Genomic DNA, 23,716 nt, shown 5'->3' with positions numbered 1-23,716 from the left:
GAATCTTTCTTTCACAAGTACCCCAAATTAATGGACTAAATCCCTGTAGTATGTCATTAATTTATATTGCAAATAGGCTACATGTAGCTGCTTGTAATGCTAAAAACTAGCATGTTGAGACTGTAATGAGAAAAGGTACGGAAGAGGATTAGGGCCACGTGAAAAAATGTATTGAGTTCTGACTTTTTTTTTTCTAAACTTAAAAAAAATAATTTAGAAACAAAAATTTAGACTTTAAGGGGTGATAACATGATTATATAGGGTATTTCACACTGTTCCTTAAGGTCTCCTAATAGGGTATGTAACATTGGTTGGGCTGAAAATGGCCCGGGTGCTTTTCTTTGCTCCCTAAAGCAACACTGTGAATTGGCTTTATAATGAACGAGAGGTTTTCTGCCATATAATATTGGCAGAAATGTATCTATTTGTATATTTAGATGAGCTGTATGCTGATTGGTTGCACACACAAACACAGAGCTGCCCCGCAGCACACACACACACACACACACACACACCGCTGCCCAGCGCGCGCGCGCGCACACACACACACACACACACACACACACACACACACACACACACACACACACACACACTCTGTCAGTTACCGAAAGTACAGACATGTCCAGACATGCCTGGGCGCGAGCAGCATGCAGCGAGCAGCGGCTGCAGCGCGGCTAAAACAGAGAGAAAATATCTCCAGCTTCATTTCTGCTCCAACACATAAACTCATCAACTAATGTTACTCTACAAAGCACCAGATCCACAGTTTAGTTACAGTTTCATCCTCCAGTGTGTCGCGCGCACACACACACACACACACACACACACACACACACACACACACACACACACACACACACACACACATACCAATGCAAAGTTTCGACACTTTCATTACAACTAGTGTTGTTGTAACGTTACCCTTGGGACATAAAAAAAACTCCACTTCCAGACAAGGAATCACAACTCACCCTGTAGCTAGTCAGTGCGGGGTCATTTAGCGGAGAGTGAAGCCCTGCAGGCACGTCCTCTGTGCTGCTGTGTTAGATCCACAACTCCCGCTCCATTGTCCGATATCTACTCGTTCTAAACACTTTTCTCTGGGCCAGTATTCCGTTGTACAGCCTGGAACACTGTATTTACGACCGTGGTTCATTTTAAATATCCTTGAAAAACTTCCAAACTTTCTTTTTTCTAAAGTACACAGTGCAGCTTGCAGATAAGCTTGTGTGTGAGATCCTGACAGAGCTCCAGCTCATAGCGCGTCTGTGAAGGTGGAGAGGCCCCGGCAGATTGTGGAGCCTCTCAACTCCGACACAGTCTGACCAAATTTGCAATTAGCCATCAATTTTCGTAAAACTGCTCATATTTGAGCTCTAAATAGTTGATTTCTTGCATAAAAAAGTCTCAGAAATGAATTTAGTAATGAAATAGCAGGCAAACAATGTATAAAATATCAGGTCAGTGGTGTATGTACATTTTGGGGCGTGACAAAGGTAGAGACTAGAGCCAAATAAGGTAGGAGTTGAGGAGTTGACGTCAACTATGAACTTTGTTGAGATTCGCCTGTTTTCAGCAGCAGTTTCAAATTGTGAGATTTGCAGAGGAAAGGGATGTCAGTGACACTTTGGGGTACTATGTATGCCTATTTTACCCACCGAACTGTCGTACTTCAACTAAGGTAAACTCGGTTTTGCATTCTATCACCCCTTTAAAAGAAAAGTCAGAATTCTGACTTTAAACTCAGAACTCAAATACATTTTTCCTATGTGGCCCTAATCCTCTTCCGTAGAAAAGAGACCTTTCACAGGAACTACTAAAAAGTAAGTTACAAAAAAAGTTTGATTCAAATATGTGTCTGCTAAGCTAACATTTTGATTAGAGTTGAGGACTGCAGCTGCATCTCCATGTCAGTCCTGGACCAGTATACAGCTTAAAGTGTCATGAAGAGATCAGGATCATGTTACAGAGACTGCCTTGATCAAAATGTTACGCCAACCTACTGGTTGTTGCTGGAAACCATGAAGTTTTAAGGCCACGCTAATGATAAAAGTGTATCAGTTTCTTAGTGTTTGCACATTAGAGAAATGGCTGTGCTTTGGCTATTCCTAATATGACAAAAAGGCAGTTGTGTTAATGTTTATGATGGAGAGTATTCAAAATTCAGATCAGGTGGAAAGCCACACCAAATTAATGTTACGTGTCAAAAGTTTTAAATTGGTGCACAGCTTCTCTCTGTGGGTTTTTGCTGCAACATGGCTTTTCATTTTTTATTTTAGTACGCAGTATATCTAAAATCATGTCACTGAGTTGTACTTACACCAGGTAATTCTATACCCTTGAAATGTCTCTGTGCTAAAGTGTGTGTCAGTGTTTGAGGCTTTTTTGTTTGTTTGTCGTGCATCATGCAACATAAGTTTGATAGTGGTCCTGACTGCTGGTAGTTAGGAGTCACAATGACTGTCACTGCCTGTGAGTATTTAACTCATTGCTGTGTTTTCTGGTTTTCATAAATATATGTGAAATATTTTCAATTTAGAAATACAAAATAAATGTGAAGCTGATGAGGCTTCAGCTCGGCACAACCATATTTTGACATCATTTTAATAGTTTTGGAAATATATTCAGACACATATAGTGGTTGCACTTGCAAAATTGCATATCACAGAAGACTGGAGTATTGGGCTTGGCAGAGGTCTGCGCTCTCTGAGGTCGTTTCTAGTTTAATGTTTTATATGATCTACACTGAGGGTCTGAGGATAGAAGGTGGCATATGGTGTATAGTTTGCAAAATACTTTGAGACAAACCTGTGATTTTGGGCCATACAAAATTGACTTGCTCCCAATGAAGTCATCAGATATTTTATTTGACAACAACAAAGGTATAGTGTACTGCTTCATTTAGCTAAATGGGGAACTTCCCTTTTTACTGGCCTCCATCCAGAGTTCAGTGTAAGGTCAATGGCAGCTCTGTTTGTTCTGTGTTCTTGCTCAAGGATATATCAGCAGGGCAGGTAGATGAACCTGTTTCCTCCAGCTAAAAAAACAATCTGTGCAACTACAAAGGCATCCATGACTTTGTAATCACTTTGTGATTGTTGTAACTTCTCGCCATTTGACTGAAATGCCATTGTCACAGTATTAACTCACCATATATATATATATACTCATATTAACTCACCATATATATATATATATATACTATATATATATATATATATATATATATATATATATATATATATATATATATATATACACCTATGGAACTACCTGTGTTGAGCCAGCAGATGGCACTATATACATTTGGAAATATTCTAGATGAGTATATTTGCCTGTGCCATGTTTGCTTTTCTTCATGCAGATGGTAGGCTGCACAGCCCTCCACTTGGGCTGACTGGGAGAACCTGGGCCCAATGCTCCCAGTCACTGCCACCTTAGTCCTATCAGAGACTCTTTCCATGCACTCTGTTTGGATCATTTATCATTTTTCCTGCACTTCACTGACGTTACTGCCATTCACATCTAACCTCTTTTGCAATTTTTATTAATATTTTTGTAAATGAATCTCTTGAGATAGTTTAGTTTTAGTTTATTTCAATCAATCAATCACATAAATACACAACATCACTTACATAACATAAATGGTAAAAACAATGTGTCACCTTAGTTCATGCAGTGTCATCTTAACTCGTTTATAATCAATACTGATCGAAAAGGTGAAAAGGCGAAGGACAGCCACAGACAGATTCCTTGCTTCATAGTTCGATCAACAAACTTAGCAGAACACTTACCATCACCTTCATGTCCAGACACATACAAACAGACATCTATGATAACCAATCAATAACACCCTAGTTTACTCTGCACACCTGATGCCCACATTTGTTCTCATATTTTTCTTAGCAAATTCTCTCATGTCCAACCTTTTATGGAAATGGCCCTTTATATGTGCCACTATCAGTGTTCAATCTGTACCATAAACCACACAATTTACATTCTTTCTTTTATTGTAAAAAATAATAAAAATAAAAGTCAAAAAGTATACGCTGATGATGAGAAAGACATGCACTGATCGCATTGATGGACAGCAAAGAAAGAGGAAACACACTCTGCTCTTAGTTCTTTGTCCAAGGTTGACCAGTCTGCAGAGATCTGTGGGAACGTCTCCATCACCCTGCTGATGGGGACATGAACGTGGGTGGCTAACGCACCAAAGCAAGCCTGTACTAGCCAAACCCTGTTTATCTTGGTGCTCATCCCAACCAGCTGGAGCCAGACAGAGAGCGAGGGAGTATGAACGTTAGGAGGAAGGACCAATCAGTACATTGGTTTAACATTTAAGCATCCAAATTAAGTTTGTATATCATCCAATATGTTTGGGGGGGGGGGGATCGAGCCATTTTGGCCATTTTGGTCTATTTTGGTTCCTAGTGTCAAGAACCACAAGGGTTTCATTTTTGACACCACAGTTCGATTTTAAAAAGCTTGCTCCTCTCCTCAGCCTAAAAACAATACATGTATCAGTTCTACTTTATAATAATTACAGTGTCATGGCAGTAGTAGGAGAGTCTTCTAAAGATACATAACCACGTGGATGATGAACTTTTTTTTAAAATTATATACCAGAGCTCCAGTCTCCTGGGACTTAACCGTATAAACAATCAGAAATGATTGCTTATTATTGCTTACTGTTTTTTTTTGTTTTTTTTTTACAGCAAAACTCTCAAGGGTGTCATTTTTTTTAGTTCAGCACAAATACATTCTGCGTGGGGAGGGCTGTTATACATGTGAGAAAGAGCAGGAGAATGTGTGTGTGTGTGCGAGTGTGTAGGTCTGTCAATAAGCAAAGTGTGCCAGCTGTCTTAGTTCACATTATGGAGTTATGATAGATCAAAGGCAGCTGAAATCAAGCCTGATGCACAATCGACTGATGCACGGTGAAAGTAGCATAATTGAAGTACACTTAGATTTTGCTGCTTTTAAAACAGTGATCACAAAGACGTGGCAACGTTCTGAACGGTGTGCAGGAGGGTGTTTTTTTGTGTTTTAATGCTTTATAAACAGGTTGAAAAGACAGGAGGTAAACTTTACCTTGATTTTTGAGAAGCATCACTGTCAAGTATATGTTCACACGTTTTCTTTTTGTTTTTTTATTACACTGAATTTTGCTACGCGTTCAGTTATTTATTTTCTATATTGGCTGAAATGTTTGGGCTGTAATGCAAATTATGACATACACAAATGCAAACTCAATAGAGTAATAATTAGGTCCTTTCATCGACATACCCAGCCACCATGCAGTGTCATTTAGAGGTGCATCACTGGAGCAGACAGAGGGTTTATTTATTATTAGTATTTCTTCATGGGCTGAACTTCTTGGTAGTGGAAATGTTTATTCACCAGGCTGCTCTGCTGCCTGTTGCATGTGCTACCGGAAGTATATAAAACCACATCTAACCAGAATCTGTCAGCTTGTCAGGTGAACATTTAGCCAGCAGGGCTCATGTGATGTCACATTTCACTCTGAACGTCTCATGAAAGTTTAATGTGTCAATTTAATGACATTTACACCTCAAGTGACACTAGTAGGTTGAAAATTGAACACTGGTATTTGCGATCTAAGCGCATGTGAATGAAATTATTACATTAAACACCCAATACCTTGACATAACAAGATATGACTTTAAGAAAGAGGGTTTCATTTTTTTTTTTTTAAACCACATCTGCTTTTAGCCAACAGAATAAAAAAAATAGCCTATAGATTTCAGTGTATGGTTTAGTGTTAAATATAGAGTGAGGTTTAGGTTGAGGTTTGTCTGAGAGCCTCAAACCTACAAGCTATAGAGCTGCAGCACGTAGGCAGACGGCTATTAGTTGTGCATCTATTTCTGCACCTGATAGTAAAAATAAGTTTCAATAGTTGACATTAAAGAATCAGTAAAGTAGATTACAATTTAGAAGGAACTCTTTTTAGTTTAACTTATAATAAAAAAATTCTTTTTTTTTAAATTATTTTAGACTTTACCACTTAGAAAATGAATAAAAGAATGGACAGGCTGTCCTGTACTAAACAAACTGTCAATGAACACTAATAGGTTTCCTTGACTGAATTTGGGCTGATTTAAATCCAAAATCTATCAAATTATCTCTCCTATATGACTGTCTTTCAGCAGGTGAATTCAGTCACGCCTAATGAGTCCAAAGCATGTGTGTCAACATGATTGTGACCCATTAGTCAGCATTAGTCCAATAATTGATTACGAGGTGTGTAACCCTATAGTCAGTCAGCTAAGAAAACGAGCAGTCACTCATTGACTAGTCTCACATTGCCAGACCTATCCCACAGTGCTGTGGAGTAAGATCTACTACTCCACACATATATTCTGGGATAGGAGAAAAAAACGCTCTGGGTTGTTAGCATTTCTTTAAACCAATCACAATTGTTTTGGGGGGGGACGCAGCAACGGTGCCTCTGCAAAATAGTCTTGGGAAGGAACTTGTATTGGTGGAACATTTGCACCCCGCAAAAGAAAACGCCACATTAAATATTAAATTAAGTTAACTGTTCACACAATCCAGTAACGTGAGCTATTTAAATTAGCTGGATACACGGTTAAACCTACATTGTGTCATTTTTTTGAGTTGATTCTTAGCAAAACCCCCTTTGTTCTTTCACAAATATGTGCTCATTCATGTGTAATTACTTCCACCAACTAATCAAAGTATTCTCGTACGCGTAGAATCTGCCATTCAGAATCATTCAGAATACATACCAGCGACTCGCTCGAATGACGGCCGCCATGCTGCACCTCCATCTTTAAAATAAATTAGCCAAAGAGGGACATACCTCCGCCTTTTGCACTTTTACACTCAGTGGCACCGTGATAAATGCCGGGGAGGGGGAGAAGATTACTCGTGACTGCCGGCAGATTTGAAAGCCGGTTGAAAATGGAGGATCACACCTATTCTCTAGGACATGTAACGAAGTCGCCAAGGAAGTTACAAAGTGCCTGCTTTCTTCTCAACAGGTAATTCTGCCTATTTGTGTAAATTCGAAGTCTCATAGTTGCTTGGCTAACTATAGCATGGTTGTGCATAACGTTGTGATTTCCCTGGCAGACAACTCATGTCATGCAGTTGTAACACAGACAGCTAGAACAGCTGCGTGTAAACGATGGAGATACTAAGAGCTAATTTTGGGTTCGGCTACCGTAGGAGTTCGAACACGCTCAGAATGGCGGGGGGCTAGAAAGTAATATTCAGTTGGTTGTCATATACAATTTCACCGCTAGATGGGAGAAATTATTACACAATGTAGCTTTAAACGTAATTTGCTCTAACCAGTGTGCGGTGTTGGGCAAGTTACTTCCACAATGTAATACATTATTGTAGTTACTGTCATTTGGGTGGCTGTTAAAACACAGGACTTTCAAGCCAGGGAATGGAGTTCGCTTCCCGGGGAAAACGAAAGACATTTCACCCAGGAAATGCGTGTTGGAATGGGTGTGTTTTAATCCAAACCACAGTCTTTTTTCTAAACTTAACTAGTCGTTTCGTCGCCGCATAACGCTTAATTTTTCTTGCCTAAACTTAACCGTAATCTCCGCCGAAATGACAGTCACCTATTACTCACCTTGTAACTGAACCACCAACTACCGCTGACCTGACGGAGCACCATGCGGAGCACCGTAGCCGGTGTCGCAGAGCTCTGTAGCAGCTAAACACATCTACTAATTACCGCTGATACGACGAGCTGTGACGGAGGTCTGTAGCCAGCGTCACAAAGCTCTGTAAACAGCTAGCAACTGACGTTTGGCGTCACGGCGCTCTGTAGGCGATGTCACATGACCTATGGCGATCACATCACCATGTCGGTGGTCCTAGTTTTTGTATGATATCATATGTTTTAGTGTGCATAACGTATGCTATCATATGAACCCGTTCATGAGAATGCGTTGTGTTGTTACGAAGATGTTCTGGTTCTGGCTCTGACCAGGGAACAGTGACGGGGAATTCCTAAAAAAACAAAACACCACTTAATTTCGAATTAGAATGCATTGTAACTTGTGTTACTGAGAACAGGTATCTATATATTACCAAAATTGTACTAGTAATGCGTTATATTAGGCTATTGCTTAGCAAAAAGCAATACATTACTGTAGCCTAATTGCTTTACACGTTGGGCCTACTCCCAACACTGGGAGTATCAGTATCAGTATCAGTCTATCATGCCACAGCAATCCCGTCGAAAATGTCAAACTATTCCTTAAATCAATTTGACTTAAAACTTTTCAACAACAACAAAAACAACCAAATAAAGAAAAAAAAATGTATTTTGTCAATTAGGCTACCTGCCCCCCCCCCTGAAGCTAGGGCTACATGGTAATATGATGCCTCTGCGTGTGTCCTCAGGATCCCGGGCGAGTCGTGTTTGAGAGGAGGGAGGAGAGACGGAGGCAGGCAGGCAGGCACCGACCTCAGCAGCAGCAGCAGCAGCAGCAGCAGCAGCAGCCAGCAGCATGACCAGAAACCTTCACAGCAAACAGACCTGACTACTTTGTGTTTCCGTGGCAAAGACGAGGCTCCTCGGACGGTTTCAAAGGCTGACACGTAAATTCACGCAACCGAAAAAGACGATCCAGCTTGAAAAAGCAAGTGGGCTGTGTCTGCTCTGCGCTTCTAAACACTGATCAGGTCAGTCACCTTCCGCTCGGTTCACAGTTTGCTGCTGGTTGCATGTTAACGCACTGCAAACTCCGTTCAAAAGTCATTTATTCCGCCAACTCTGAGTCGGCGGATAAAAAACTTTAAAAGAATACAAGGTAGGCTATTACAAAATCTCCCATTGATTTTAAACCCATCTGCATGTTTTCTGTTTTGTTTTTTAAATTAAATTACACAAATTATTTGAACAAAGGGTTGTTGAAACAGACATTCAAACAGGAAATCCTTTGACTCATTCATCCTTGTCAAATTTTCCTTTTTTTCTTCTTGTTTTAAGAAGCACGAATACAGTGCTGGATTTGATATCTTTTTTGGTGGACACAGTGGCAGGCATATCCTACTGATGAGGGTGGGATGGGGAGGCGTGGGGGCGGGGGGTGTGGTCACAGGACTGACAACTGGCACAGTCAGGTGTTGGTCCATAGTGTGTCTTCAGGCCACAGTGTGACTGAGTGTGAGTTTGACATGCAAACACCAGGCCGAGATTTTAATGATCAAAGTTGTCACAACTTCTCAGGTGAGTACGAGAGACTGTATGTGTCTGTCTGACTCACTGCCTCTTACAGTATATAAGGTTTATAATGCTGAACAATTTTAATGGGTAACTCCCAATTTGTATATATTCTATATTATATAGCCTATATTCTTCTCTTATGTCTTTTTTTCTCTGTGTCATGTGAGGGATTTGTAGATATTGCACAACACTCAGGCAGTTCTGTGTTTTTGAATTGACTGGAAAATCTTGGTCGTGACTCAGCAATAATCAAGCTCAGGGGCCAACACTGACTTCTCTCTGAGGTTTGCTGTGTGGCTCCACAATATTTGACGTGAACTGGCCTAACGTTGTTTTATTATGATATGATAACGGCACTTGGAAAGAGAACTAAGAAGTTTATTGTACAAGACTCAGGCTGTCAGTGCCAACAGTGAGTCTAGTTGTTCACCACATTAGTGGAAGTCTTTCTTTATCACTTTGTATGATCTTCATGTCAATAATCTGACAACACAGTGAGAAATCAGGGGAGATTTACAGAGAAATATTTTGCTATTCAAAACTTAATGTTTTTACATATTTAAATTGTATAAAAAAATTTTTTTTTGCAATTCAGAGAAGTTAAATAAGTGTTTCTGCCTGTGTTTGGTCTACTTACCTAACATTAATGCAGCCTGTTGAAAGTATTTTGCCTACCTTACAGGCAGCCATTAGTTTCCATAATTCCGCTATGCTATTCAAAAAATATCTTGCAGAGATTATAAATTTGCTTGAGATAAATATCCCTCACTATTACATCTGCTTTATATTATTATTATTATTATTATTATTATTATTATTATTATTATTATTATTATTATTATTATTTAATCCAATTTTATGTAATTGCGGTGATGCAGCTGAAAGTGCAGATGGGACTACATTATCACACAATAATAAATCAATATGCAAAGTCCACTGTGATATCTGTCTAGCAAGTTTAAAATCTCTGCAAGTTTATTTTAACAGTGTAAAACAAACCAAAACCAAGATAGATAGGAAATCAATCAGTTTTGGAAAATAGCTGCCAGGAACGTAATAGTACATGTTGTTGGTAATGCATTATCTAAAACATGCCAAACCATTTGTGTGGTCTTTGAGTGTCATGCTGTTGTGTCTCCTAATACTCAGTGATAATAAAGTTAGTGGAAATCAACAACTCTGTAAAAAATAGGAACATATATTACATTAAAAAAGAAAAAAGAAAACAGAAAATATTGACAAACGGTCAGATAAACAATAGATAAGTAGTTGTCCAGAAGTAAGATACTCTCTTTCTTGAAAAGCTAACCACCTTGTTGGAAATAAATGACTGAAAAAGAGGGAAAGTGATACTTCCTGAAAAATTTAATACTAAGAGTTAGTTTTTTTTTTTTTTTTTTTTACAGATAATCCTTTAATGTTAAGTAACAGGGACATTACTCATCAAATTGATGCTATAAAATACTAGGTATGTATCAGAATGATAACATTTATTAAGGGTTAAAATATCATCACTGATGTAACATGGCTATTTTTGAAGTAGGAGAACATATGATAGATTCGTGATTGAGAAATAATCTCTATTTTGGAGAAGTAATTACTTACATAAGGTAATTTCTCTGATGAACAATGCTCATCTGGATTATTTTCATAATATATCTTTTACATTTTAACACAATCATTAGCTTAATTTAGGAAATGATTTGGCATTGGGCACAATTGTTTGGTCTTTACTATGTCTTTGTGTTTTCAAGCATAGATTTTGGATCTTTTATGTACCGAATGTAGAAAGTTGAGTCAGACCTGTGCGTGAGTTGCATTAAGTCTGATTGCCTGATGAGAGTGTTGATAGGGCACCAATCAGTGATTATTGCTTATCAGTTATATAATTCCTAAAGAGAGGTGTGTGTGTGTGTGTGTGTGTGTGTGTGTGTGTGTGTGTGTGTGTGTGTGTGTGTGTGTGTGTGTGTGTGTGTGTGAATGACTGAGACAGATGTGGACTTTGCTCTGTTGTCATAAATGAAAGGAGTGTTCGAGATACCAATGTTTATGTTGTCCCTCACACGGCATGTTTAACTCTACTTCCACACAAAGCTTTGTTTGAGTTGGTGTAAAGACCAAATTCAGCTTTTTAAAGACGCCTACATACCAACATTTGTCTTTGTTTTTGAAAATCTGTGTTCATTTAAAATACTGGAAGCAACAGTTGTCAGTCTTCTAAGCAGTTGTTTGCAGTGGCTTTAACATATTAAACATCTGTGAGAGCTAAACATAATCACTGCATGAAGGGAAGGAAGATGTTCAACTGCACATCTGTATACATACAGATGAAAAGCGAGTGACACACTCTGGTTCAGCCCACAGATCACAGTTCACCACTTTTGCCTCCACAATGCCGACATCCTGGTTTGTTTACTATAATTCAGCTATTCTTATTGCTATTGTAAACGTTTTCAAAAAGCACACCTTTGATTCGATTTTATCAGATGACATTGAGAGCATGTGGACTCATTTAAGCCTAAAGGTCATCAATACGTTTTTTAAATTAGGTGTAATTATTAACTTCAAGGCCAATAATTTCACCGTTTACTGTGTACTTACAGCAATTGGATTTCTTTTGACATCGAACAAATTTGGCACACAAGCAGGTTGTTCACTGATGAAAAACTCTGCTCTATTAGTTAATCTTTTATTTCCCATCATACTCCGTCAAACCATGATGTCCTCTCTTCTCTACAGTACAATCGTACAGAGTGTTTTTCTGGATCTATGTAGTGATTTTATTGTAATTAATGAGGATCAGGATTTAGATTAGCAGCATATTTTTAGCAGGATGTTTTCAATGTAATTATTTTTGCATTGTTGTGGAGGTAGATCTTACCAGCAACTTAATAGTTGAAAATGTCTATAAACGGGATGAAGTTGAACAAAGTGACCTAATTATATTTTAACCTTTTAGCAATAGTATAGCAAACATGTTTAAATTAGTTTGATTCTAAAGCTGAGTATGCTGCATGTTTTTAGAGTTTTTTTTTTCCTTTTTAATATACTGCCAACTAGGGTTGGGTATCGTTTGGGTTTTTTCCGATACCGGTGCTAAAACGATACTTTTAAAACGCTGCTGGTGCCTGAACTGGTGCCTGAACCGAAATATACATAATATATTTCTAATATATATATATATAATATAAATATAAAAAAGGAGCACAAAACAACAGTTGGCGACATTAAAGAACGGCTTGTTTATTGCTAAGGCCATATGGTCAGAATTAAATGATTGATTAATAATGTAATAACAATAACTTATAACAATGACTTATTTCACCAGTAAATTGCTGGTAAACGACAAAAACAAGCACCAGATGGGAAAACGGTATTTTAGAATAACTTAAAATGCATCACATGGCTGGCGAGTTTCAAGTAAACGCACCGTCTGTGTTGTTTTTCCGACAACTGCCTGCAGACTGTTACGTCTCGGTGTTTGAATCCTCTACAGGGAAATACAGTCACACTTTACACCGCCTAACGTAAGCTGTCAGCATTTTAACCATTGTGTTTAATCCAGCTACTAGCTAACAGTAACGTAGCGTCCTGTGCAGCGATGCTTCTGAAAATGTCAGGCACCGAAATGTTCGTTCTTATTCAGCCTTGTTACTACCGGAACTGGTGCCCTATTGTTATATAAACCACGTTTCGGTACGCAAACCTACTGCCAACACAGTACATAACATTTTGCAAAATAAATCAGTTGTAACCGTTACACCTGTTGACCTTTTCTTTCTCTCAAGAATGACAAGATGTTATGGAGAGACATCACCTGCCGTCTGACTCATTCAAAAGAAAGTTTTCACTTTGTATTACTGTAAATACAGTCTATGTCTGGGTGAGATAAGAACACATTTTAATGCAAGGTGTGGCTCTCGGGCTAAACCCATATGATTTGAAAACATCTAATTCTCTACCATTGTCTCACATCCACACAATAATCAGAATCAGAGAATCAGAAAAGCTTTATTGCCAAGTACGTTTTTTACACATACAAGGAATTTGTTTTGGTGTTGTAGGTGCACATCACACATTCTCTAAAATAAGTTAAACAAACAGGTTAACAGAACAAACAATATAAGTATACATATATGTGTGTATATATATATATATATATATATATATATATATATATATATACACACACAGAATGTATTAAAAATAAGAGAGTAAGAATTAAGATAAAAAGAGCAGATTAAGTACAGTGGCATGTAGAGCCAGAGGTGGGGTGTGGAGAGAGTCAGGGTGGTTTCCAGGCCTTGTTAATAAGGCTAGTGGCGGAGGGGAAAAAACTGTCCTTGTGACGTGAGGTTTTGGTCCTGATGGACCTCAGCCTCCTGCCAGAGGGGAGTGTCTCAAAGAGTTTGTTGTCGGGGTGGGAGGGGTCAGCTACAATCTTTTCAGCACGCTTCAGAGTCCTGGTGGCGTAAAGGTCCTGGAGAGGCGGCAGATTGCAGCCAATCACCTTCTCAGCTGACCACGCTGACTGACATGCTGCAGTCTGCCCTAGTCCTTGGCAGTGCTAGCAGGGTACCAGATGGTGATGGAGGATGTGAGGATGGACTCAATGATGGCTGTGTAGAAGTGCACCATCATTGTCTTTGGCAGGTTGAATTTCTTCAGCTGCCGCAGGAAGTACATCCTCTGTTGTGCTTTCTTGAGGAGGGAGCTGATGTTATTTTTCACACCCTTTCTCAAAACGATGGCGTTGGCTCACCTAAGACATGGTTGGATGCTATGTAGCAATAATGTTAAGAAGCCAATTTGCAGTTGCCCTTTTTATAAGTAAACAAGTTACAGCAACAAAAGTTGATGTTGTTTCTGTTCTGTTGGCCCTTTCTTCAGCCAATACAACATATGTACAGACGGTTAAGTAATACCTAACTCATTTCATCCTCCCCTATTAGTAGCATGCTTTGGATTGTGAACATGACAAATTTTGTCTGATCACAGTCTATTAGGGCTGCAACTAACAGTTATTTTCATTATTGACTCAGAAATAAACAGTAGGTGTACTGAATCTGCATCATGGTTAAGGATACAGAATGCAGAGTGCAAAAAAGTAAAAATGTTTAAAAGAGATGAGGACCTGATTAGACAAGACAGTATAGGTATACTGGTGGTAAACAGCAAAGAGGACCATTCTGGTTTATTACAACCAAGTTATAATAATTGTCCCCAAGTTAACTGCTGTGATCTGGAAACATCACTAAAAAGAAGTCAGGTGGGACAAGAAATGATAGCAGTCAGATAATCATCTGGTGATCAGGTGATTGTTCAACTGTCATTGTAAACATCCATCGCAATTCACAGACTGACTGTCTTGTCCAATTATGATGTATTGTACTTACCGTAGTTGTGCATTTAAACCGTTTTTCTGAGCAGTAAGGTAGTTTTATTGTAATTTCAGGTACAATTACTTTTGATTTTACCTTTAAATAAAGTGGTTTAGATAATCTGTTTAAACTGTTGGCTTTTTTATAGTCTATATCTACTGAAACTATACCTACTACTACTATATCCCTGAAACTTAAGAAAACACACGCAAATAGACAAAACACAAGCAAATTAAGAAAACAACTTCATTAATTTGACAACACGTGCAGCATTCAGCAAACGCGCTGCAGATACACACAACACAACCAAATACATAAACGCGCTGCAAATATGAAACGATGCAAAAAGAAAAGCACACAACCCAGAAAACAAATGCAACAAAAAAAACGCAGCATCCAGGGGACGGCACCAGCCGGGAGGGCATGAGACGGGAGCATAGACTTTATATTATTAATATATTATGTTATTAATAATAATATGAATTTAATATACAGTCTATGGAGTTCTCCAGGCTGCAGCCATACCCGACTCTAATAAAAAGGCAGAGCGCTCTCTCCCCGTGGGGTCGAAAATCAAGCTGTTCCACTTAGCTGCTCCCTCTAGAGGTCTGGAGAACTTCCGTTGTGTAATCTGGATGCTGCGTTTTTTTTGTTGCATTTGTTTTCTGGGTTTGTGTGCTTTTCTTTTTGCAACGTTTCATATTTGCAGCACGTTTATGTATTTGGTTGTGTTGTGTGCATTTGCAGTGTGTTTGCTGAATGCTGCGCATGTGTTGTCAAATTAATGAAGTTGTTTTCTTAATTTGCTTGTGTTTTTCTTAAGTTGCAGGGCGTTTGTCCCTGTCGGCCACCGTATATATCGACTTTCTTTGAGTCAACTTTAAACTCCGGTCGCATCAGGCAACATTATCTGGAACATCTGAACAACATTACAGGCTTAAAATTGCAAGTTTTAAGGAACATTTTGATCGTGCAATAAGGCAGGCCTGCTTGGTTCTTTTGGGTAATGATTATAAAGATTTACAAAGAATATGTTTACAGCATTTACCATCTAACTGGGAGGTTTTAGAACCAATTGGTGGGGGTTTGCTATGGACAAAATACACAAGGCGATACACAGAGCAAATTATGTTTACCATATGATATCCAGCGAATTTAAATAGCTCACGTTACTGTATTGTGTGAAAAGTTAACTTCATTTAATATTGTATGTGGTGTTTTCTTTTGCAGTGTGCAAATGTTCCACCAAAACAAGTTCCTTCCCGAAAGTATTTTGCAGAGCCACGCTCGCTGTGTCCGGAGCTTAACCAAAACGATTGTGATTGGTTTAAAGAAATCCAGAGAACCCCTGACCGTTTATTCTCCTATCCAGGAATGTTGTTTGTGTTTGTTGTAACAATGTCACCGTGTTTTAAGATCTTAGCAATTACTTTAGTCACAATTATATCATAACGGAGAGAAATGATGGCCAAACTTAGGAAAATAGGACCCCAGTAAGCAAAAGAATGAATTATCCTTATGATGATAAGGCAGGAACTGTCTAATGACCCAAATCATCTTAACTACTGTTGTGCTTTAGTGTTCCATCCTCTTAAAGGGGCATTATGCAGTTTTGGCACTATCTTCGCTTTTTACTCACAGGTTTCTCTATAGAGCTCCCCCTACAGCTTCGGAATAGATATTTGGCAACACTGTGTAAAAACTTGCTCGGTCAGTCTGCCGTTTCCTCTTTCTCTGTTCCTCCGACAATGCTTTCCTAGCTTTCTGCTTCTTTTTTTGCCGGCTCAGCCATGATGATAGTGTGAAAAACTCCATCGCTACCAGCCGGTTCCTGGATGGGGGCGTGTATGTGTGCAGTGCATAAAACAATTTGTTACATCGCAAGACCTGATATCACGCGATACTTCCTGACGCTGAGGCCGGCAGCTCGCCGACCAAAAGTTGCAAGGGTGGTTTTTCCGCTCACAGGCGCTAGGGGGAAGCGAGATGACCACCATTCAACCCGAAAAAAGTCATATAACCATTCCAAGGACTCCGAAGCTGTTCAGTTAAGGTAAATTAAGCTAACAAAACTGCAGTTCCCCTTTAAACTAATTCTTGATTAATTTAATTACCCTAAAACTACTGACACACAGTGAAGCTAAGGCAGTTACCCCTTTGGTAATCCAACCGCGCACAAATAAACACAAAGACCCATGTCATCTGACGTCAACACACAAATATACACTCATACACTAATAAGAAGATTTCCTTGTCAATGCACTTTAACACAGATATTAGTCAAGAGACAGTAGGGATATCTAGCAACCTTTGTCCTAATTTTCCTTTAAGAAAGATGTGGGAGCAAACAGCAGCTCCTCAGGTCAAAACCTCGGTCTCTAGTGGGAACTTAAGACTGACTCAGACTCTATATGTGCACAAGCTTCTACGTGGGTTCACTAGATATGGCACTGCAGAAATCATTAGTTCAGGTCTTGCTAAGGATGATGATGATGATGATGTATTAAATCTGCCCCCTCAATTTATAATTGGCTAATAATGGTTAAATGCCAAAGGATATAGGAAATGAAACCAAAGGCTGTTAATAGCTTTCCCTCTTTCTGGGAAGTTAACTTATCCTTTCTTTTGGTCATTTTAATAAATTGACCGTTCATTGATAACAATTTCAGCTTACACTACAGCAGACAGAGATGATATTTAATACATTTCTTACTCTTTTGCTGACATGAATTTGGTTTTGAAAAAGCTAAAAAAAAAAATGGCACTGCACTGCACTCTTTAAATGCTGAGCATCCCACTTACTACAGCCCCATGTACACTGTTCAACTTGTGGAGATAGCCAAAGCTTGACGGGCCTGCTGTGCCTAGTTATGGTTGATTGGACAATGGCTGGGAGGGGGTAGGATGTTAAACGGTCAATTGTTGAGCCAACTCTGACACTTACAGTCAGGTCCATAAATATTGGGACATCGACACAATTCTAATCTTTTTGGCTCTATACACCACCACAATGGAGTTGAAATGAAATGAACAAGATGTGCTTTAACTGCAGACTTTCAGCTTTAATTTGAGGGTATTTACATCCAAATCAGGTGAACGGTGTAGGAATTACAACAGTTTGTATATGTGCCTCCCACTTTTTAAGGGACCAAAAGTAATGGGACAGATTAACAATCATAAATCAAACTTTCACTTTTTAATACGTGGTTGCAAATCCTTTGCATTCAATTCCAGCCTGAAGTCTGGAAGGCATAGACATCACCAGACGCTGGGTTTCATCCCTGGTGATGCTCTGCCAGGCCTCTACTGCAACTGTCTTCAGTTCCTGCTTGTTCTTGGGGCATTTTCCCTTCAGTTTTGTCTTGAGCAAGTGAAATGCATGCTCAATCGGATTCAGGTCAGGTGATTGACTTGGCCATTGCATAACATTCCACTTCTTTCCCTTAAAAAACTCTTTGGTTGCTTTCGCAGTATGCTTCGGGTCATTGTCCATCTGCACTGTGAAGCGCCGTCCAATGAGTTCTGAAGCATTTGGCTGAATATGAGCAGATAATATTGCCCAAAACACTTCAGAATTCATCCTGCTGCTTTTGTCAGCGGTCACATCATCAATAAATACAAGAGAACCAGTTCCATTGGCAGCCATACATGCCCACGCCATGACACTACCACCACCATACTTCACTGATGAGGTGGTATGCCTTGGATCATGAGCAGTTATTTTCCTTCTCCATACTCTTATCTTCCCATCACTCTGGTACAAGTTGATCTTTGTCTCATCTGTCCATAGGATGTTGTTCCAGAAATGTGAAGGCTTTTTTAGATGTTGTTTGGCAAACTCTAATCTGGCCTTCCTGTTTTTGAGGCTCACCAATGGTTTACATCTTGTAGTGAACCCTCTGTATTCACTCTGGTGAAGTCTTCTCTTGATTGTTGACTTTGACACACATACACCTACCTCCTGGAGAGTGTTCTTGATCTGGCCAACTGTTGTGAAGGGTGTTTTCTTCACCAGGGAAAGTATTCTTCGGTCATCCACCACAGTTGTTTCCCGTGGTCTTCCGGGTCTTTTGGTGTTGCTGAGCTCAACGGTGCGTTCTTTCTTTTTAAGAATGTTCCAAACAGTTGATTTGGCCACACCTAATGTTTTTGCTATCTCTCTGATGGGTTTGTTTAGATTTTTCAGCCTAATGATGGCTTGCTTTACTGATGGTGACAGCTCTTTGGATCTCATATTGAGAGTTGACAGCAACAGATTCCAAATGTAAATAGCACACTTGAAATGAATTTTGGACCTTTTATCTGCTCCTTGTAAATGGGATAATGAGGGAATAACACACACCTGGCCATGGAACAGCTGAGCAGCCAATTGTCCCATTACTTTTGGTCCCTTAAAAAGTGGGAGGCACATATACAAACTGTTGTAATTCCTACACCGTTCACCTGATTTGGATGTAAATACCCTCAAATTAAAGCTGAAAGTCTGCAGTTAAAGCACATCTTGTTCATTTCATTTCAACTCCATTGTGGTGGTGTATAGAGCCAAAAAGATTAGAATTGTGTCGATGTCCCAATATTTATGGACCTGACTGTATTTTGCTCATTTCAAACCTTCAGTGAACCTCCCGTTTTAACAGACAATTCTAAATCAGTTTCTTGTCCACACATATTTACAGTTCTGAGAATGAGAGTCACGTCATGTGTTGTTTTGTTATTTTCCGGCTAAACAGCAGCTATAGGCAGCACACTCCCGTGTTTTCCTCTCTACTTCGAGGAACAGGGTATGACCCTTCCCACATTGCACCTCTCCCTCTTCCTACCATGTCGCCCTCCTCTCACTCCCTGTCTCTGACAAAACACTAGTTGAGCTATAAATCTTCACCGCTGCACTTTCTTACATGACTCCCAGAGCTGAGATCACACTCACATAGACTGATCATTAACCTATGTGACATACTCATAAATGATAGATTGAATCAGTTCTGTATCTCCATGTCTGTCTTTCTCTGTCATCCTTCTTCTCTTCCTAACTCTTGTGGTCCTTTTTCAATGCAACGTGTGTGTGTGTGTGTGTGTGTGTGTGTGTGTGTGTGTGTGTGTGTGTGTGTGTGTGTGTGTGTGTGTGTGTGTGAGGCATTGACAGCATGCACACCTCCTTCCCCTTATCCAGTGAGGAAGCTCTTGAGGCTCAAGAGACTCATCAACCATTAACTCATAACTATTTAAAGGATTTGGGGGAAAGTTTGTGTCCTTAGATTATTGTTAAAACTGTAGATTCCCAGAGAGCAGCATATGGAGCACACACACACACACACACACACACACACACACACATATACACACACACACACACGCAGATGTGCACTACAACAGTGAGGGATTTCTTTTATATTTTAGCCTCTCGCTTTCCATGCATGTATGTATTGTATACTGACCTGTTCATGTGTGTTGCACACAATCTGAGTTTAAATAGTAAGTCTTTAAATTCCAGTGTGGTTACATGACCTTGTATATGCAGATGTATGCAGCATAATGTGTTTTATCCCTAAATGTTTGTATGAATGAAAGAGTTCGATATTTTCTTTACAATCCCCCAGAGTGCTGTTCATGGGAGTTCAGTCAACCTGTAGTCTATTAATACAAGGCCCACCCCTCATGTCCCCCTCACATTATGATTCTGACAGCAATGTACAACATATCCTGAACATCTGTGTTTGTGTGTGTGTGTGTGTGTGTGTGTGTGTGTGTGTGTGTGTGTGTGTGTGTGTGTGTGTGTGTGTGTGTGTATCCTTCCCATCACAATGGATAATTTAATGATGTGAATGATGTTAAAAACTGTTTTGTTTTGTAGTTGTGTGTGTGTTTTATAGCTAAAACACGTTTTTTTGTGCTAATTCAGTGCAGGGACATGCATTACGATTGTTGAGCTGATTATAACCATGATTTGGGCGTGACAACTGAACAGACCAAGTCCAATCGAGTCAGTTCAAATCTGTGTCTGTTGTTGACAGTTGGGAGATAAAATCATAAAGTGTGTGGTGTTTAATGACTGTATTTATTACTTCATCAGGTTTTAGTACAGAGCCACAACAGTTTTGTTGATATGCTTATTAGCTTTCTTACCAAGAGTTAGATGAGAAGAACAATACCACTCTCATATCTGCGCACTAACTCTAGACCTGGAGCCCTAATTCCCCATAAAAACCACAACATAATTTTTACGTTACGTTTGTATTTAAAATAAACAAATGAGATACAACATGTTAATTGATGAGCTTTAGAGGGGCTGGCAGATGTATTTAAATATTTTCAACTTTGGACATTGCCAGGCTAACAGTTTCCCCGTTTCTAGTTTTTATGCTAAGCTAATCGCCTCCTGGCTGTAGCTCCATAGTGCACATACACAAAAGTGGTATTGATCCTCTCATCTAACTCTCAGTGAAGAAAGTAAAAACAAAATCCCATTTCCTGAAATATTGAACTAGTCTAGTTTACCTCATACATGATTGCGATTGTAGCCTACCTATTGCCCAAAGTGTTATATCTGTATTTCCTTGTTCAGGAAGTGTTTCTTTCTGTTAAGACTAAGACTAAAAAAAATTGTGCACATTTTGACTTTTTACATTACACAGTCTCCAGGCTCTAGTTTCACATTTCCTCTAGCTTACCAAAAAAACACAATGCAGCCTCTCAGCGAAAACGGCTACAGGGTTAGCAGCAATCAGCTATCAACCACAGTGCCTGCTTCCACTTATGAATATTTTAGTGTGAACACAGAGTAAGAGTTTTGCTTGGTTGGTGAAGCTCATCAGAGGTGAAGTCTTGGTAAAGAGGTGTCCATGTTTACAACTGAGAGTGCAAATGCTTTTTTATTCACTTTGCCTTACTGAAAACAAGCTCTTGGCACGTGTCACGGGGCGTTGTGTTGGATATTGTAGTCTTCTAATATTACGGTTACGTTGATAATGGATTCTCTTTGATACATGATTAGTTTTAGCACCCACAACACACTAAAATGCAAAACTCTATGTACAGAAACACAAGTCTCTTGCAAGATGGAAAAACAATTGTACGATCTCATAAGTCATTTTTAACAGTTTATTACCACACCTTAGTTTTTTCAGATGCAGTTTCAACATGTACTTAAGGTTTATGTTTCAACCAACTGTACTGCATCTATTTAATACATTGGTGGTAGATCTGTTGTGGTGTAGGTAGCCACTTTGTGGAAGCCTTTAGGTTAACATTTGCATGGCCTTAAAATGTAACAGTTAAATCTACAAATTCAAATCCTAAATCTGTACAATGGTGATCAAATTCAGTTTAATTCATCAAGATAACATATCAGATACTAAGCAGTCACCTCATCTAAACATCATCAAATGTGTTTTTTGTATCTTAATCTTTAAAAGAAATGATGACTTTCCCTCTTGGAAAATGTGCAGTTCAACATTCTTTCTAATTGTCTCTGCATTGCTGGAAGGATTATTGTCCCAGTGCACACTTGTAATTTGAGGGTAGTGGAAGCTACTGTAAAGCTAATGTAAGACCACTTGACCCTACCTGTCCACCCCTGACTTATTTGGGTAACATGACCGTTGTAAGTAAGGGTGTTTTCACACTTGGTCTGTTTCAGTTCTCCAAAATAACCCAGACCTATTAGTCAACATTTTTTGTGCATATGTGAACCTCTGGAACGAACCGTACTCAGACCTCCTCTGAAGTGGACCAGAAAGAGAACTGAGTCTTCTTTCAACTAAACTGACAATGTGAACACAAAAAGAACTGAGTCCCTTTTCTGTTGATCCACTTTTTGGTCCACTTTAAGAGGACTGAGTTTGGTTCGTTTAAAGAGAACTATATGTTAAAACACCCTAAATGACTGATGGTTGCATGATGAGCCGAGACTCTCTGTCTCTGAGTTGTTCACTTAGTCAGTGAGTCTGTATCTTCTGAATCATTTCTTTGATAAGTGTTTTTTCAGTTAAAATAACTTTTCAGGATCACTGTTTGTTACATAAATTTTGCTTTGTAATTTTCTGTGCACCCCTGTATTGTCACGTAATTATGTACAAATGAAAATTAAGGCAGACATTTCCCAATGTCATAACCAATTAGAAGAAACCAATTCTCTCTCTTGTTTGGTCTGGGAATAAGTGTGATCATTACGGTGTATTTTGTTAAGTAGAATTTGAACACATTTACAGTAAGAGACAAATGACTCTACCGGATGCTGTTTTGTCCTAATTTTATTTATTAATTCATATTTTGAAAGGGCAATGCACATTGATTATCATCACTGTAAGCATGTTAGTGTTGTCCCTCAGCCAAATGTTTAATTATCACTTGAAAATAACAATAAAACAATACATAAAAGCAGGTCAATCAGACAATTTATCGTATTTTTTGCCAATCATTACTATTACAGTGCTGTATGCACAGATTGTAACATGCTAAATCTGCCATATTTGAATACAAATAAGAATTACAGGAGGTTTTTGCTACAATGCTGAAATCTGTTTGCCCTACACTATTCCGATTTTTAAAAATAAATCAGAGAACTAGCAGGCTTGAATTGTGTTGGTATTGCATGGGGAGGCAGAAGCAAGTGTGTCACCGCTATCACATCGACACTGAGTGACTGAGCGGAGGGAGAGAAGTGCAACTAGAGAGGCATGGTGAGGTCGCCTGTGAGTGAAGCAACAGGAAATCTTCTGCATATGATGTCTACCACCTTACACACACACACACACACACACACACACACACACACACACTTATACAGAAGAGCACATAAATACAAAAAAACACTGGCACACATACACAAGTATATTATGTATGATTACACTGAGACAAGCACACATAAAAAAATAAGGAATGAAAGAGAAGCACACACACACACACACACACACACACACACAAACACACACAGGCCACATGATAGTTAGCTGTCTGAACTTCTGCTGAGCCCAGCCCCTGCAGAGAAAGAAAATGTGTGTAGTTCCCTTTCTACCGGTCATCACTTCCTGAGGAAAAACATGACCACACACACACACACACACACACACACACACACACACACACACACACA

General features: G+C 39.1%; 1 protein-coding gene across 1 annotated transcript in view; it reads left to right on the top strand.

The window, feature by feature from the left end:
• The first annotated feature begins 9,140 nt into the window (after positions 1 to 9,140).
• pparg (peroxisome proliferator-activated receptor gamma) overlaps positions 9,141 to 23,716 on the top strand; it is a 35,032-nt gene continuing 20,456 nt past the window's right edge. The window contains exon 1 of the mRNA XM_078248832.1: positions 9,141 to 9,247. Within this exon, the coding sequence (XP_078104958.1) occupies positions 9,196 to 9,247 (52 nt within the window). The 5' untranslated portion in view covers positions 9,141 to 9,195. The remainder of the gene's footprint in view (positions 9,248 to 23,716) is intronic.

The sequence above is a fragment of the Sander vitreus genome, chromosome 4, assembly GCF_031162955.1.
Source record: "Sander vitreus isolate 19-12246 chromosome 4, sanVit1, whole genome shotgun sequence".
NCBI lineage: Eukaryota > Metazoa > Chordata > Actinopteri > Perciformes > Percidae > Sander > Sander vitreus.
Note: the sequence above shows the minus strand (reverse complement) of the source record. Positions and strands in the feature narration are given on the sequence as shown.